Raw genomic sequence first — 17950 nt, 5'->3', positions numbered from 1 at the left:
CTACTACTACTACTACAACTACTACTGCGACTACTACGACTGGGTTCTGCTGGAATTGGTCTTACCTTGATGGATAATTTGTCTTTGATAGGAGCTCTGGTGATCTATGGGTCAAGAGTATCACACTTACACAGATATATCATGCAGCAGAAAATGCAGATGGAACGTCTACGTCAGGGATCGGATTAAGAAATGAAAAGTACTTTGACTTCATTCATTAGTGGATGATAATGAGGTGAAATGAGTGAAGAACAAGTGGGCCATTTAGAGATGTCACAGAAAAAAAAAAAACAAGCCTTATTATAAGAACTCTTTCACTCTCGATTATTTGATTTGATATATTTGAATCATTTTCACGATACGACGCGAATCAAGTGTATCACGAGAGAGCGTCCATAATACAAGATGTATTCCAAATTTTAAAAGAAGAGGATACCGTATATATGCACAAAATGGAGGTTTTTGTTATGCTGAAAAAGCTCAGTGTGCAATTTAAGCCTTTGATATGAGCAGTTAGAGCGCATGTTGTGATACGAATACAGACTATGGTTAGACCAATGGGTGAGGAACTCTCTATGGTCCTTATGTTGGGGAGCTGATATTGCTGTAATACCGCCCCCCTGGTGGCCAGGGGTGACCCCAAGAGACACTTTGGAGAATTGATTCTAATGGGACTTCAAGACGTCCCAAGAACGGCTTAAAAGCCTGGCTCCAAAGAGTTTTTTCTTTTTCTAAAAATGCTATGACCCATGTGACCACGCTGGGGGAGGTTAAACATTTTTAACCAAGCTATTTTTTGTTTATCAGCCCGAAATTTTGAAGCATTTTCAGTGCAGTGACTGGCCTGTCAATCAAGCTCTGTTCCCGCCTTTTTGCCCTTTTAAGGGACAGGCTCTGCAGAAAGAGACAGAGCGGCCATTAAATTTCACACAGGACTTCGGAACCTTTTTCAATGAATGGGGCTGAATGGGACCCGCTCATTTTTATTATATTATATTTATAGGTTAGACAAACACATTTACGTATGACGATACAGGTTCCTCGATACAATACCCGTATTGTCACACACTCTAATGATATATTGCCGGTGATTAACTGAAGAAATAATCTGGGAAAACATTTGAGATGCGTTTATGCTTTTCATTTCATAAGGCGCACTGAGATGCCTTGTGAATGAAATAAGCGGTATAAATAAAAATGCCGTGCCTTCCTTGTCTCAAAGTTTTTTCTCATAACAACTGCAACTAAAAGAAAAGTTGTGACGTTCAATCACAGTCTTGAATATTGTGATAACGTAGGGCTGATCTAATTATTCCGACTAATTCATGCTTTTAAAAAACAGACAATGTGGAAAATTGTAAAATCGCGTCTGCCGCTCCATGTCTCCCTCACATGCCATCATGACATCATCTAAATTTGTTTTTGAGACATCTCTAGTCATATAAACGGTGGCCCAACTTGCATAAACAAAATGCTAGAAAAGAAAAGAATGGAATGAAACTCTGAGATGAAGTTTGCATTCACTTTAACATGCAGACCATTTGCATCTTTACTGATCGTGGTGATGGCGTTGGCAAATCTCACCTGACGGCCCCCTTTGGGCTGGATAGTCGAGGGCAGGTCCTAAATGACAAAAGGTTTGCTAATTATTCAAATGTCGCTAATGCAGTGTGATAGAATCTGTACAGGTGTGGGATTTATTTTGGAAAAGGAAGAGAAATAGAAAGGAAAGTCGGGAGGCAAAACGTTGTTGTTATTGTGCATTTCTCACCAGTATGGAGCTGGTGACGCTGGCGTGGCCGTTCGCTGGAGACTGACGAGACACGTCCGGAGACTCCTTCTGGAAAGGGATGAAAACTCCAGTTTGATTTCAGGAAGTAACGCCACATAACTAGGGGGAAAAGTTGTAAAAATGTGTACCTCAATGGACATTGATTGCGATCGGTAACTGGGGACGATCTTGAAGGTGATGCTGCCTCTCATCTCCTTCTGCAGAAACGTGAGAAAGTACGTTTGAAGCGTTTTTTTTTCAGAGCATTTGTTACATTTTAGCGTGACTATATAGAAACGGAGACTCACCAGCATCTTCTGTAGCTGCTCTACCGTCTGATTGGCCACGCTGATGCCGTTGATCTCCCTGATCTCGTCTCCAACATGAAGGGTCCCTGAAACAAGGAGCAAATACAATAAAGGTGAAGGATCTGGATCACAGCTGAGCCTTTTTGAATGAGATGTGAGCCTCACCTTGTCTGTGGATCATTCCTCCATGCATGATACGAGCGACGATGCAGTGGTTGAGTTCGTTCATTTTCAAAGTAATGCCCTTCAAAATAAAACGACATGTTAGTATTATGACTTCACACTTTTCTACAGAGCAACATTGTCCGAGCGTCACAGTTAGCAGAGATAGTGGAGCTCGAGCAGCATTTACCATGGGCTCGTCTGTGTTCTTCTGGAACTGCACCAGTCGGACACGGGTGACGTTCTCCAGGTCCATGTCGGCGGCGGTGGAGTCGGGGGAGTCTCCGTTCAGGAAGGGCGAGGAGGGGGGCGGGGTCACCCTCAGAGCCTCGTCACTGTACACCTCGTGGGCCACCACGTCATGGGTCTGAAGGAGAGCCTGCACAGACGGGGAGGACTACGAGTGAGAACCGCAAGATTAAGCAGAATTTGGATGGTAAATCAGGTGACAAAATGTCCAAATATTACGTATAAAGGCGGCCTGTTTAAAGTTTGACACACATGTTCTGAAGTGCATGTGCAGTTCATTGATCAGTCTTCTCTCAGGTTGATTTTAAAACAGAAATCACCATTACCGTAATGTTTAGACTATAGAGAGTGAGATAAATAAAGTCTTATCTTTTCTTCACGATGCTACAGATCAATTATCATTTATATATCTATTAATAAACTAATGGAAAAACATTAAACGAGGATCACTGGACTTTTTGACACTATCCTTGGGACAGGCAATTTTAGTCAGCTCATATAAAGTCATCTGATCAATACAATTTATTTTATCAGTTATTCTTTAAAAGAATTTCATAAACTAAAACACAAACTTGGCCGATTTCATTTTTTTAGGCTACTTTAGGTGATCCAATCATAGTTTCTGAGTTTGCAGAGGTTAAAACTAACTCAGCGATTGAACTCTCCAGGTTCTGCCGCTCATAAGGACAAACAGCACGTCGAATCAGTGCATCCCTAATACCAACTACATTATAATATTATATATACACACATGAACCAACCGGACATTGTGGTGGTGGACAAGAAGCAGAGGAAAGCCGTTACCAAGCATGAAACTAGAGAAACACCAGGGGCTCAGAGAAGAGCTGGAGAAAACCTGGAGGGTGAAGCATCAGTGGTGCCCGTGGTCGTTGGAGGAGTGGCTACAGCAGATCCCAGGAAATACATCAGACATCTTGGTCCAGAAAAGTGCAATTCTAGGAACTGCAAAGATTATGCGCAGAACTCTCAAGCTCCCAGGCCTCTGGTAGTATATACAGTATATATAATGTTTACATATATAGGCCCCAGATGTCCACGTTGTAACACACACCAGAAGCCCACTACAGGACTTATCTCTATGTGCACCATCAAATATTCAAAGAGAACTGCAGCCTACAGGTTTTTAAAGTTTACAATTCGATTGGATTATTCTTCAAACCTGCATGTTTTCATTGTTTTCTATGAGCTGGGTCTGCGGTGAATCGCTCTCACTTTTGATGAAATGATCCCGGGCTTCGCTTTGTCCCTCCATAATATTTCAGCGGTGAGAATTTATCTATTTTGCACCTTTAGCCACGTTATAGCGCGGGAGGGCATCCTGCTGCCCCCGCTCCGGTGTAGATGGAGCCTATAGAGCCTATAAAGTTATTGTGCAGATGAATGGGGCACGTCTGAACCTGCAGGTCGCAGGGTTCAAAGCCTGTGAACGAAGTAGCGGCTTATAATACGGTAACTATTCATTATTCATTTAGTCGTTTAGCCCATCGTACGAGCATCAGAGCCCAGCCCGTCTATTCCACTCCCGCCCTTCACTTTCCTCTGGCGGCTAACAGAAAAACGCAGTTGTAAAAAGTAAATTCATCCGATAGTTTTGTGTTTCCGGGCAGCACGCTGGTTCCTGAACAAATATCCGGACTTGAACATGTGAAGCGTGAGGCTTACTCTAATCCTATTAAACTCACTGTCCAGCCCCAAAGCTGCCAAGTGGGCCAGTGGAATGGAGCGTCAAGTCATTTGCGGTACTTTTCAGACAGTTTAGGACAGCAGAACATTTATATCTCCGTTAGCTGCATCAGCGGCGCAGTAGCCCGAAACGGACCGAGGAAACGGGAGCGGACAAATGTGCCGGAGATAAGCCTTAGTCGTGGCTTTTCCTTTGTTTTTTTGACACAATTCGATGACAAAAATGGCTTGCTATCTTTGTTTCAAGTCAAATCGATTCAATCTTACTTTAAATCAAAATGTAAAGCAAACCATCTCTCTCTTTACAGATGAATATTGCTCCACAGATCTCAAAAACACAAACTGCACTTACAATTTCTAGACTAAATTACCTTTTTCTGCCAATCATCCCCAGAGTATTTCCAAACTGCCCATGGATCGATGAACCTGCCTTCCTGTAGCTTTATGTCCATATATCCCAGTGTGAATCGTGCAAGTCTACAGCGAGCGCCATGTGTTTCTCCACCACCTCAAAGCTCACGGATAATAGGATCAGTGTAAAAGGTGTTTAGCGATTGGCAAAGCGCCCGAGACCACAAACAAGGAGAATAATCTCATAGAACGGCAGCAGGAAAAGAGATATGTGTGTGATGGTGTACCATGAAGTGAGGCTGAGTGAGGATTCGCCGCAGCTCCTTGGCCTCCATGTTTTCAGGGTAACAGGCGATGGTTTCCAACACCTGCAGGAAAGGAAACGGTTTTATTCTGAACAACTCTGAGTGTCTGCTAGTGTCCAGTCTCACCTCTTTGGCCCGCAGCACTCCGTCACTGGGAGGGTTTCTGATCTGAGGAGACGACCGCGTGTTGATTTTGTCGTAAAGCTACAAACAGAAAACAGAGCAGTTAATTGTAAAGTTAGTACAAGAAGAACCTCACAGCCTCAGCTTGTTTACACCTCGATAGCCCCCAACATTAGGATGTAGATTCTGAAGCTTTGTACTAAAAAGGAGTGATAATTAACAGTAATAAAGTGTGAAGTCAGAACAGTAAAGAGTCAGAATCTTCCGTTCAGAGGATATTTTTAGCGGAAACAACCAAGAAACTTCTTTTAATGCTGTCCTTGGATCCAACCGGCATCAAAACTCTCTAAACATATATCTTCTTTCAGTACCTGCTTTCCCAACCTTTTCCAGTGTTAATTTCGTCGACTAAATTATATTTAGTTTTAATTTTAGTCAAAGTGATATTTTTTCTGACAAAAACTAAACGAAAAGTTTCTCATGAGACTAAAACTATGACTAAAATGTCCAGATATTTTAGTCGACTAAAATAAGACTAAATAAAAATGAAAGGGAGAGACTAAAATCATCCAAACTTCTACCGACCTTCAGAAAGAGCCTCAGATCATTTAAATTCACTGTCAAATGAACAGGTTTGTGCTTTATTCATGTGGAAGCAGCTCCATGAAGTTGAGGACCACGATTAAATATGATTTTAATTAATATTATAAATATAAGGCGACTAAATTAGTCCTAATATTAGTCGACTAAATTGACATGCAAGTTTAGTCAACTAAGACTAGACAAAAATTGAAACTTTTTTTTGACTAAATTACATTTTATTCAAAAGACTAAAACTAAACTAAAATAAAATATGTTGCCAAAATGAACACTGCTGAGTGCTGTAGTCAGGCCGCACCCCCCACTCCAAAGCTGTGGCTTTCACAAATGTGTCAAAACATGAAGATAATGGACAATTTAAAGGTGCATTATGCAATGTTTTAATCGAGGAAAAAAAAGAAAGAAAGATATTTGTGTGTATTTGACCTTGTAGTGACCCAGCGGGTGTATAAGTGGTCAGCAGGGTGCCTTTACTTTCCATCACAGTGGTCTCTACAACGCACCAGGAGAAACCTTTTGGAAGTTTTCTGGTGAGAAGGTCCGTCAACTGTGAAAACCTTCCAGACCGTTGATCCTGGAGCGTCTTCGAGACCACTGTGATGGAAACTAAAGGGGCCATGCTGACCACATACAGCTAATGGATCACTACAAGGTCAAATACGCACAAATATAAACTTTTTTTCACATAAAAATGCATCATACACCTGTGAAGTCAAAGTATACATTCATTCTCTGCATTTGACCCATCCTCAATGCTGCTGGGGTGACCTGTCGAATCACTACTTTCATCCGTAAGTTGAAAATACGCTCGTAAACTCACCACCAGAGGGCACCAAAGCTCCAGCTCCATCCACTTCCATGCACCTCTACAATATAAGTGTAAATAATGAAAGCTCTTACGTCCAGTAGCGTGTGCAGATGCTGGTCTTGGAAGACGCTGTGTAGAAAGTCCATGTCCTTCTCACTGCAGTCTGTGAGGGCGTGGATCTCCTCCAGACTGTCCAGCACCTGAGTCACTGCCCCTGAGCGGGAACACAGGCATTTCAGTACGGATCAGAGAGTTCAGGACGAGCACAGAGGGACAGAACAGTGTTTGTAACAGAGCGGCAAGAGAGGACAAGATACGTTTGGAGAAGACGGGACCAAAGACGACGAAAACTGGAATGTGATGTAGATCAGATTTTAGCAATGTCAGTGTTTTCCTGAAAATGTCGATACAATGCCAGTTGGAATCTGATTGAATGGCTTTAAACCAGTTCCCTGCCATCCACCATCTGTCTGTGACGCTTACACATATTTTCAGAAACTACAAGGACAAAACCCCGAAGAAAACGTGACGAAAAAGCGTCAAAAAGTGAAGAAAACTCGATAAAAGCTCACTAAAACCTTGGGCTGGTACCGTCTTTTTCCATACCAGTACTTTAATGATACTTGGTTTTCGATACCGATACCTGAACGATATTTTTTTTAATACCTAGACTAAAATATTTGTGATATAGAACCAAAAACAGATTCATAATGTTCATTTATTCCTTTTCCTTCCATTTAATTTCTTTTGCACTTGTATCATTTGTTAAACTTCCTGTGATGACAAAATGGCGGAAAAAACTCTTTCCAAATTTTTGTTATTTTTCCCTCACATTTTTAACCACTTTTTCCCCCAAATTTTTCCACATTCTTTTTTTTTTTAATTTTTCCCAAATTTTTCATGTTTTTTCAAAGAAAATTCCCAATTTTGCTCCAAATTTCCCCAGTTTTTTCCAAAGAAATTATTATTTTTTCATTATTTTCTCAAAATATTATTTTTCCCCCAAAAGTGTTCCTTTTTTTACCCTAACTTTTAAATGTCTTTATTATTTCACCCCCATATATGTTCAAAATGTTCCCAGTTTTTCACCTTTTTCATGACCAACAACATCCCAAACTTGAATATACTGTAGACATTTTATATTTATTTTCAGTACCTGCTTTCTATACTTTTATTAACCCTACTAAAATCTGACTTAAAAAAAGCAAAGAAAACGCAACAAATAAGCGATGAACATGCAACAAAAATATGACAAAAAAGTGGCAAAAATGCTACAATAATGTGACAAAAAGGAACAATAAAAAAAGAAATCACCGCTAAAAAGTGATGAAAATTGGACTGAACCAAAAACGCAAAGTCTCGGAGTATTTGTCGTAATACTGGTACAAAGATGATTTAACTTTGCTCCCGTCTTCTCCTCCATCCAATACTTTTGTACAACTTTTTACAAAATATTTAACTCCCCTTTTTAAAGACAGAACACATCATCATCATCACCCCGCATCCTCAAACCAGCCACTCAGAAACAGAGACAGAAGAAGAAACTCCAGACGCTCAGACCAAACAGAAACATTTACAGGAAGATTAAAAACATGAATATCCAAAGACAGTCATTCATAACTACCTGCTATTCGCCCACACATGCAGCGGAACAGAGAGACATCGTGGCGTCAGTAACGTCAGAACAAGTTTAGTCGTTTTCAATGGTTCATGGAGTGTTAGGAGGACAATGTTTTTGAGGGGGGAGAATGGATTTGTGTTTGAAATTGTGACGGTGGAGAGCAAGTCTGCACAGTACAACGCCAAACCAGACCAGAATACAGAATAACTCAGAGTAAATATTTCAGCCACACTGCAGAACATATTAAGATATATATTAAGGTTTTTGGCATTCACTAAATTTGTTCTTAGCTAAAAACGTTCCTCTGTGAATCCTAAGAACAAAAAAGTCTTCATTATTTGATAAGAGACGAGCGATCTTGCAGCCTTTTGTTTTAAAATGGCCGCTCTCCTCGTTGAGCTACGTGGGGCACAATGTCGCACCACTGTCGCTGTACCTATTTAACCTCTAACCCCCCGCCATTTTCTTCAGTTTGGTTTACCCCAAATCTAAAAGCCTATAGGCCTCATTGGAAAGCTAAGACCTACAAAACTTTTTTTGTTGCAAGGGCTGGGAAAAAAATCTATTTGATTTAAAAATCTAGTTGGGGGGTCAAATCGATTCATATTAAAAAATATATATATATATATTTTTTTTAGCCCTCTGCTTAGAGGAATAAGATCCTGCTGTACAAATGTGCCTCATTTACCTCAGGATTTTTTATTGTTTTATTGCTCCTCGCTTTTTGACACTTTTTTGTACCGTTTTTGTCACTATTTCATCGTGGCTTTTTTGCATTTTCATCCTCGTTCTTGTTGACACTTTGTTCAAGAAGCTTTTAGATTAGGGTAAAGCACGGGAAGAGAAGGAAAAAGCTTTCATGATGTACAGGTTGTTCATCATTTTGTTTTTTTCTTTTGGTACTTTGTTGGTTATTTGTTTTGGTTTCTTGTTTTCCCATTCACATGCTCCTCTGGCCGACAGCTGCGCACGGCACTTTTTGCCCTTATATGGTGAAAGATGGGCGTCGACACATGCTAATTAGCCCAAACCAAACGTTTTTTAGAAGATGTTCATGAATGAGGACGATGAGTTCTGCAGGACTGGTTCATTCAAACACCATTGTCTGTGTCGAGCTGATAAGGAATGAATAGTTCCACAGTGAGGCTTAAAAATTAAAAAAAAGTTATTCTCGTTCGTCTTGCTCTGGTCTGGCTGTAGAAAGTAGCATTTCTTGCACTCTCCAGATTGTTTCTCTTGCATTGTGCAGCCCTCGTGGTGGATTTCATGATGGGTTTTTCTACTTCTGAATGGGAATAAATGGGACTCTACACTGTGGCGATTGAGAGGAACGGATGGAAATAAAATGAAGCAGGAGAAACCATGCACTTTGGGGCCAGTTCACATGCATCGCTCTGAAGTGATCATCGTGTCAAATCACTCATGACTTTCTATGAAACATTTAAAGGGATGTTTCAGGATTTTTGACATAGGGCCGCATTTCCTAGTTATCCAGAGTGTTGCTGATTTCTGGAGATGTATTTTTTTGTAATTCATGCGGCTCTTATATTTGAAGAGTTTTGTGGCGCTAGGCTAGTGCTAGGCTAGTGCATTTCTATGGTATCAGCTAGCCTGCATTAAAAACAGTCCACAGAGCACCTGAGGCAAATCACTTATACATGCGTTTCCAATGACATCACACATAGTTCCGGCGGCCATTTTGAATACCAAAGTAGAATTATGTCTCAGTCTGAGTCAGTGTTTAAGCTGCCCAAGACGTTAGCATGCTACCGGTTAGCTTCAACACGATAAACACATGTGTGGCTCATGAACACTGAGGAAATACTACAGTAACAGCTCTGACCTCTGACCTCTGTCACATGTGGTATCCAAGGTCAGATGTTTGTGGTTCAGGGCTTTCACTTGGAGAGGTCAGAGCTGAGCTGTTGAAGCTAAATGCTAACCGGTAGCATGCTAATGATGTCTTGAGCAGCTTAAACACTGACTCACTGGTTTCTGTTTTAACTCTTATCTTCTTGAGCAGTGATTACGAGTTCATAAAAATGCCACTGTCCATCAGTCATCCATCTTTAATATCCTGAGTAGAGATATTGTTACATGTTGCAGAATTCAAAATGGCCGCCTTAACAACAAAAGTCACATGACTATACTTTACTTTTTTATTTATATGGTTAGTCTGGCGTTATAAGTGATTTGCCTCAGGTGCACTGTGGAGCGGGTCACACTGTTTTTAATGCAGGCTAGCTGATACCATAGAAAAGCGCTAGCCTTGCACTAGCCTAGCGCCACGAAGCTCTTCAAACATAAGAACTGCATGAATTACAAAAAAAATATCTCCAGAAATGAAGCCCTATGTCAAAAATCCTGAAATATGTCTTTAAGTTTAGAATAATGAGGGTTTAAAGCAGAGATTCACAAAAAAAGTCACTCAAAAGTGGGGGGGTGAGACGTGGATTTGTGATGGGGGAAAGTGAAAATGCCACAGCAAACACAAATGGGGGATACGTACTTTCTGCGGCTAAAAGTCCTACAGAGATAGAACAGCAAAGAAAAACAATTAATAAGGAAATAAAGAAGCATTTTAAAGGTTTCAAAGGGGAGACGGGGTCAACTCAGGGCTGTGAATGACTCTGTGTGTGCAATATCTGCATAAATCCATCACCACGACTTGTAAAACATCTGCAAAAGTAAAATTAGACAGCATGACATCTGGGGGTTAACCACTTCCAAAAAGCCGTGTCAGGAGGGGGATAGAAAGCGTGAAAAAAGGCGGAGAGGAAGTTAAGTAAAACGGTGCCAACGCAGAATCTAAGAATAGGCTCCAATGCAGTGACACTAAGCACAATCCAACATGTCTGCCCTGAATCCAGCTGACGTCAGGAAGAGGAGACAGACTGCAGACTCAGCGAGAGCGAGCGAGAGGACATGTGTGTGCGAGGAGTGTCATTCAGGCGGGTTACTGAGGGAAGAGACAAAGGCGAGGTGTTCGACAGTGTTATTAAAAGACTGATATAATACGGGAGGTAGAGGAGGGCGACATCATCTACAGGATAATGTCCAAATGTCTGTGTGGAAGAGTTTCTCCAGAGGCAAGAAGTGGGGAAACATTTTTTATGGATGTTTGTTTTAAATTGAGGCAAAAGTAAAGACAAAAACTGAAAATAAATTTGGAATAAAATGGGGAAATGTGTGTGGGGGGAATAGTAAGAAATTGTGGGAAAATAGGGGAAACATGGCAAAACAAATGGAGACAAATTTGAGGAAAAACTAGGAGAAAACGGTAAAGAAAATGGGCAAAATAAGGAAAACATGGGAAGAAATAGGGACAACATAGATGAAAAAAAAATACTTAAGATAATTGGAAAAATAAGGAAAAGATGGAGGAAATTGGGGAAGAATAGGGGAACAAACCTAGGGGGAAAAATAGGGAACATTAAGAAAATAATAGGAAAGAAAATGGGGCAAGACATGGGGAAGATTTGGGAAAAATAGGGAAAAAATGGGGGGGAAATAGAAGAAGAAAAATATAGAACATGGGAAAAATATGGAAAAGATGGAGGAAATTGGGGGGAAATAAGAAAAAAAAACTAAGGGAATATTAAGAAAATAATAGGAAAGAAAACAGGGAAAATATTCAAGACATGGGGAAGATTGGGGAAAAATAGGGGGGGGAAAATGGGGGGAAATAAAGAAGAAAAAAATATAAATAATTGGAAAAAATAAGGAAAACATGGGGGAAATAGGGGCAAAATAGGGAAAAATAGAAAAACCACAAAGGGAAAAATTTGACCACTATGGGAAAGAAAATGGGAAAAATATTCAAGACATGGGGGAAGATTGGGGGAAAATAAGAAAAAAGGGGAAACAATGCGGGACAAATGTGCAAAGTGTTTCTTCACATTTGTGGTCTGTTCAGGACATTTATCCTTTTAAGTGACGACACAATGTTATTTTTGGTCATATTCCTGATGGTTTGCAAAACTTCGCTTCATCATGGTTATCGAGTACGTCCCCGACAATATTGAGATATTACAGTTTTGTCATATCGCCCAGGCCTGATGGGACGTTTGAAGTGCTGCGAGTGAAGAAGTGAAAGCTGTCGCTGAGACAGGGAAGTAACGCGGCGATTTGGCAACCGCTTTGAACAGACGACGGGACAATTCCTGAAATAACCCAAACCGTGGAGAAATCTAGAAACTAAAGCGAGGCACGGTGATGAAACGCTCTTCTGTAAATCTTAATTAGGAGGAAGTGACTTAATATGTTGAATTGTTACCTGAAGAAGTTGGATCGTCCGTGAAGTCGTGCATTTCCTCTGGGGGGTCTCCGTAGTAAGAGTTAAACTTGTGACTGGACACGGCCGCCAGCACTGCTCCCTGAAGGATCGAAAATGACATACAAATGAGCATTTTTGTTCCTGTAGCAAGTCCTTTCTCCCCATTATCCCTGCAAAAGAGGCTCTATTTTGCAGACATGGTTGTTAGCTGTCAGGCAAAGTCGCAATTAGATCACACATGTGGCAATTAACTCGGTAATACACTGCCTGAATAAAAAACAAATGTCCACCTGGATGTAAGTATGTTCTGATCTGGGGCTGCTGCAGGTGGTCAGGTCTAAGTCTGCGTACCGTTAAACGATACCAGTATGGTGCAGCAAAGAAAGTTTAGGTACTTAGCCGGTAAAAAAGCAGAGGTTAGTCTTACTGCAATAACGAAAACAAACAACAGCCACAGCCAGAGGAACGAGTTTGCGAATGGTGCTTGTACAATGTGCTCACGGGAGAGGCTGGTCAACGGTGCAGTTACGCCTCCAGGCTCAGGTAGTTGCCAAGGCTGGTGTGACTTATAGTCCAGAAAATAGGTTAAGAAACCCAAAAAATGAGATCAGCTGACGACTAGGGCTGGGTACTGTTAAATGGAACCTCCTTAGTGCCAACTGAAAAGCTCCGGTGGGGGGTGGTATCGAAACCTTTATTCCAGACGTCAATAAATGATTCTCAGTGAGTCTAAAAAAGTCTGAACTCATGAGCAGCTTCAGCACAAATGCAGGTGTTTTCTTAAAGCGAAGCAAAGCTATACCTTACTCACACTTAAAGTCATTATCAGAGATGGCAGAGGTCTGAGCCAGGACTAAACCAGGGCTTACAGTAAACTGGTTAAAAACCAGGACTAAACCTGGAGAAAAGCTGTGACAACAAGAAACACATGGGCTTTACCTTTACCTTTTGTCCAGCAGAGCCTGAAGTTACTGCTGTTGTTACTAAACTCCTACTGCACCGGAGCCATTTAGGATCAAAGATTGTTTGTGGATAAAGTGAGCGCTCACTCCGCCTTAGCCATTTTAGGAACAGTTTTGGTACATTTTTAGTCGCTTTCACTTTGTGGAACAGCTCAGTGTGTTTAGAAAAGTTTGTCCTGATGTGGATCTGTCTCTGCAGCTCAGGAGGTAATAATGTCTTTTCTCTCTTTTTATCGCTGCTTAAGTGGGAATTCTGCTCAAAAATGAAGTTACAGGTGACGCTACTGCAGTTTTCTTTCTGTTGTGCTGTTTTCAGACTTTCTCCTGACTGATACTTTTCATACACATTATTTCAATTCAACTAAAATAGCATAGGTATCGGAAAAAGTACCGTTAAAGGAATAGGCCACCGTTTTTACATAGTGAGATATGTTCTTACCTTAGCTTTAGGGAAAACGTGGTAGAGCTTGGTAGCTTCTATCTTGACCTGTTTTGGAGCTATAGTGGAGAGAGGGAGAGGCTAAATGCTAACGCCGTCTGCGCTGTGTTTACGTGACTGAAGGCACGGGTGAAGATCAGACAGGTCCTAAAGAACTCGTCAAAGCTAAGGTAAGAACATATCTCAGTATGTAAAAACGGTGGCACAGGCAAGGAAAAGCAGGTATCGTTAAAGTAGTGGGGGGAAAAAAACGGTACCCAGCCCTACTGACGACGGGCAAGTTCCAAGATAACCATGCCAGGATTCATGGATGTGCTGGAGAAGGCTTTACGCAGTGGTCGCGCTCTCCCAACAAGATCTTGGTGAGAAATGAGTGCAACACTGGCTCTTTTGACATCGCAGAAGCTTCCAGTAATGTAATGCTAAATATAATCAGGTATAGGGCCTTTAATGTTGAATGTCCCGTTATCAAAGGTAAATGTGGTCCAACTACATATAAAGAGCGTGTGCCCTTTTGTTTTTCAGAGCATGACCCAGTTTACTTGAAATTAAAGACACATTAACCACAGACCTGCCGCCTCTGTGTCTGAAATTACTCCACTGCATGTCGGCTTGAGCAGATGGGAAACCACAAATAAATAAAGGGTGGCGATTCGAGGCGGTGTTGCTTTAAGTGCAGGCACGACTGCGGTTAAAATGCAAACCCCTCTGAATTCAGAAGCTCTTGCATGACGATCTGCAGTGTCTGTGTTTCTGTCAGTGAGAGCAGCTGATTACCTTTAGCTTCCTGCGGGCGTTGAACTTCCTCAGCTGCTCCACCGTCTCGGGCAGGTGGATCTTGTAGGCGTACCTGTCCCTCTCCTGCAAAACACAATATACTGATCACAACCCACAAAGTGACAAAACAAAGATGTTGCTTTCAATGCCATTTTAATCCCCAAACCCACTTTTCTTAAAATCTTTAACTTAAAACTTATTGACAAAAGCCTATATTTTCAGCAGACAGATATTTAAAGGTAAATTGTTTTAGCAGTTGTAGAATAGACAGCCTAATTCGATAGTTAAATGTATGAAATCATATTATAGATACAGACGGCATCTCTGGAGTCGCCCATATATGGTCATGTTTGAAAACAACTAAACTTTCTCTAATTATCAAAAAACTACTTTAACAAATGCTGAAATACAAATATAGTTTTCTACTAAATAAAGACACAAAGACATGGAGAGGCGCAAAGTGGTTCAACAGCCCATAAACACATAAATAATGGAGAATGCTAACTTGATGCTACATGTCGTGCTAGTGCTAGCCACGACTGCTATCTTCCCGCTTCTACTGAACAATCTGTTGTGAATAAATATCAATATGGACTCGATTTAGACTTGACTTTATTTGTATGTGATAAATAAGCTAAAAAGGCAAAAAAAACAACAACAAAAAAAGCCTAAACAGAGAGAAAAAATGTGTTTCCCAAAAGATTCTGTAAAAAAATAAAACAAAAACACATCTAAAAATGTGTGCACTTGGTTCAGGGGCAGTTTTGGGTAATCATTGTATTTGACAAACTACTGCAGTAAAAATAATCAAAACAACATTATTTTCAAAGATTTAATGCCCGTTTGAATCCATTTTAATGCTTTTAATGACACTTAAAGGGACTACACAGTGTTTAAAATGTAAAAATTAAGTATGTTCCAGCCATGTCCTAATGTGTAGAATGAGCTCAGACCTGTTCACCAAAACTGCCTCTAAAATCCTGCACTGTCACTCAGAAATGTGTTAATTCGGGTCTGAAGTGCCATCATGCACGAGCTTATTATAGAAGGTGCAGTTACGCATAAGACCTGAGGTGGCAGTAGTGAGTATAAAATGACCAATTTAGTCTCTTTTAAGGCCTTTTTTGCACAATTCATTGGACGCTTCAACAGAGTTTAGCCATATTAATTATACAATTATTTGGCAGAATGCACTGGATTCATTTATTTTCATATCAAGTGTGAGTTATATGATGATCTGTTTAAAAAAATGGGGCTTTAACCTCTTAACTCCCGCCTGAACTGAGAGGATCTTTTTCCTCACGTCATCAGATTTTTTTTCCATCATTTTTTTGTTGGGTATTCAACTCATTTTTGTAACTTTTTTGTAATTTTTTTGTCACATTTTTTATCAAATTTTTGTCATATTTTTGTCACATTTTATCACTTTTTTTGTCATTTTTTTGTCACATTTTTGTCATTTTCCGTCAATTTTTTGTCAATTTCTTGTGACATTTTTGTGACATTTTTGCCACTTTTTCGTCCCTTTTTTGTCAATGTTTCCATTCACATTTCCATCATTGTTTTCGTCTATTTCACAGCTTTTTTCTAGAAGCTTTTGAACTGGGGTAAAGCCAAACTGGAGAAAATGTGCTCGGTTCAGGTGGGAGGTAAAGGGTTAAAGAAAGGGAAAACAAATTGAATTTATTAGTGTAGACTCTATAAGGTTAAACAAAGGTATACGATAAATAGGAAATAGGAAACGAGTGGCTTTAAAATAGCAAACGTAAAAGTAGGCCACTGGTTTACAGAAATGAGGAAGTACCTTTGTGATACAATAATCTAAACGACATAAAGGACAGTACAAGCTTCCCGGTGGGCATGAGGAGCGGTTAAAACATCAAAACCTGCTGACTGGAAGTTCCCGAATTGTTGAAAAGAAACAAAAACCGACTCTGCCGGGTTACCTTGAGCCAGGGGTGGTTCAGGGCCTCGTAGACGGTGATTCTCTCGGCCGGGTCCAGCATGAGCATCCTTCTGACCAGGTCCTTGGCGCTCTCTGAGATGTGGCCCCACTGACGCGGATTCATCTGGAAAAACTACACATTTTTTTTTAGAGTATTTGTAGAGTTTTAGCAATGGCCTTCTTTGAGTTTAAAACAAAATAATACATATCACATTAAAATGAGTGGTTAATTGGGTTTCTGTTTGATGCTGTGTGGCGTACTTTGTATTTTCCTTTGATGATGGCCTCGAACAGACGCTCCTTGGTGCCGTAGAAGGGCAGACAGCCAGACAGCAGGATGAAGAGGATCACGCCGCAGCCCCACACATCCACGGGTTTACCGTAAGGCTCTCTCTTCACCACCTCCGGGGCCATGAAGTGAGGGGTCCCCACACGGCCTACGGGGAGGACACAGGAATACGTTAGGGGCCAAAGCAGAGACAAATGCTATTTAATGTGGTTTAAAGTGGACATATCCTGCAGAGTTGTGGCTTTTAAACCTGCTTTTGTGCACCTCAGCATTGATATTTACATTTTATTTCATCTGTGTATGTTGGTTTGCGCCTCAAAGTTCGGTTGGATGTTATACATTAAAAAAAAACAGCTAATAACAGTATGCAAGCCTCTATTTTTGTAGGATGTAGAAGATATTTAACACTTAACTCTTGGATTATTGTGCAACGTAAGAAAAAGGAGCAGCTCTTTCTTAACTACTCTGGACACGCCTGTTCTTTGTTCTTATCTAATGATAATGTCAAGGCGAAAATTATTATTCAACCTTCCTAAAGAAGAGGCCACTATTGTGCAGCGTAATCCAGAAAACATACAGATCCAAGTGCTTTCAGTAGTAGAAGAAGAAAAGTGAACAAGCAAACCAAAGCAAAACCCTACTTACTCCAAGTACCGTTTTGATGAGGTAATAATGTTATATTAAGGTTTAAAGCTCAAGTTGATTAAATGTAGGATATGTTCCCATCAACTACTGATGCACTGCAATATAAAGATGACACAAGTCCAATTATTTCACTAAATCAGCAGCATAATGACATTGGATCTGGAGCTAAACTGCATCGTTGGGAGGGCATCGGACTCGGGTTGTCGAAACTAAATGTGGAAGCTGAATATTCATTTAAGCAGGAATTGAAACTTTCAGCCACATCCTCCGCTGCAGGTTTAGCTCAGAGCAGCCCCCCTCGTCTGGTGCGCAGTCAGTGTCCTGCATCACAAAACTTTAACTCCAGCTACGTAGCGCTACAAAAACCCTGAATAAAGTTCTAAATCGAAATGCATCCATTTATATTGGGCTGGGCAATTAATCAATTTTTAATCTAATCGTGATTTCAATAAAGGTCGATCTCGATAATCGCGTGGTGCGTTTTAATTGAGAATTGGCCAGTCCTGTTGCATTCTGGAAAAAAATATGGACGGCGCAGCTGCAGCGCCTGTCAGGTCAATCCCAGGGAAACACTCGGCCCAAACAAACAGAAAGCACGGGGGGATACATACGGCT

The 17950-nt window shown here is 40.7% G+C and overlaps 1 protein-coding gene across 14 annotated transcripts in view; it reads right to left on the bottom strand.

Moving 5' to 3' along the window:
- Nucleotides 1-17950, bottom strand: part of LOC306982169 (peripheral plasma membrane protein CASK-like) — a 50004-nt gene that overhangs the window by 7844 nt on the left and 24210 nt on the right. For 4 of the 14 annotated variants that reach the window (XM_079581992.1, XM_079581998.1, XM_079581999.1 and 1 more), the window contains exons 7-20: nucleotides 16663-16838; nucleotides 16403-16534; nucleotides 14457-14540; nucleotides 12279-12378; nucleotides 10512-10529; nucleotides 6474-6595; nucleotides 4833-5054; nucleotides 2432-2620; nucleotides 2245-2323; nucleotides 2080-2165; nucleotides 1921-1989; nucleotides 1772-1840; nucleotides 1585-1623; nucleotides 66-104 (exon numbers count right to left, since the gene is read on the bottom strand). In XM_079581992.1, the coding sequence (XP_079438118.1) occupies nucleotides 66-104; nucleotides 1585-1623; nucleotides 1772-1840; nucleotides 1921-1989; nucleotides 2080-2165; nucleotides 2245-2323; nucleotides 2432-2620; nucleotides 4833-5054; nucleotides 6474-6595; nucleotides 10512-10529; nucleotides 12279-12378; nucleotides 14457-14540; nucleotides 16403-16534; nucleotides 16663-16838 (1424 nt within the window). Of the gene's footprint in view, nucleotides 1-65; nucleotides 105-1584; nucleotides 1624-1771; nucleotides 1841-1920; nucleotides 1990-2079; nucleotides 2166-2244; nucleotides 2324-2431; nucleotides 2621-4832; nucleotides 5055-6473; nucleotides 6599-10511; nucleotides 10530-12278; nucleotides 12379-14456; nucleotides 14541-16402; nucleotides 16535-16662; nucleotides 16839-17950 lie in introns of all 14 variants that reach the window. The other 10 variants (XM_079581995.1, XM_079581996.1, XM_079582002.1 and 7 more) reach the window with 8 other exon arrangements.

This window comes from Gobius niger (genome assembly GCF_951799975.1).
Source record: "Gobius niger genome assembly, chromosome: 23".
Taxonomy (NCBI): Eukaryota; Metazoa; Chordata; class Actinopteri; order Gobiiformes; family Gobiidae; genus Gobius; species Gobius niger.
The sequence above is the reverse complement of the archived record's forward strand: the minus strand, read 5'-3'. Positions and strand labels throughout refer to the sequence as shown.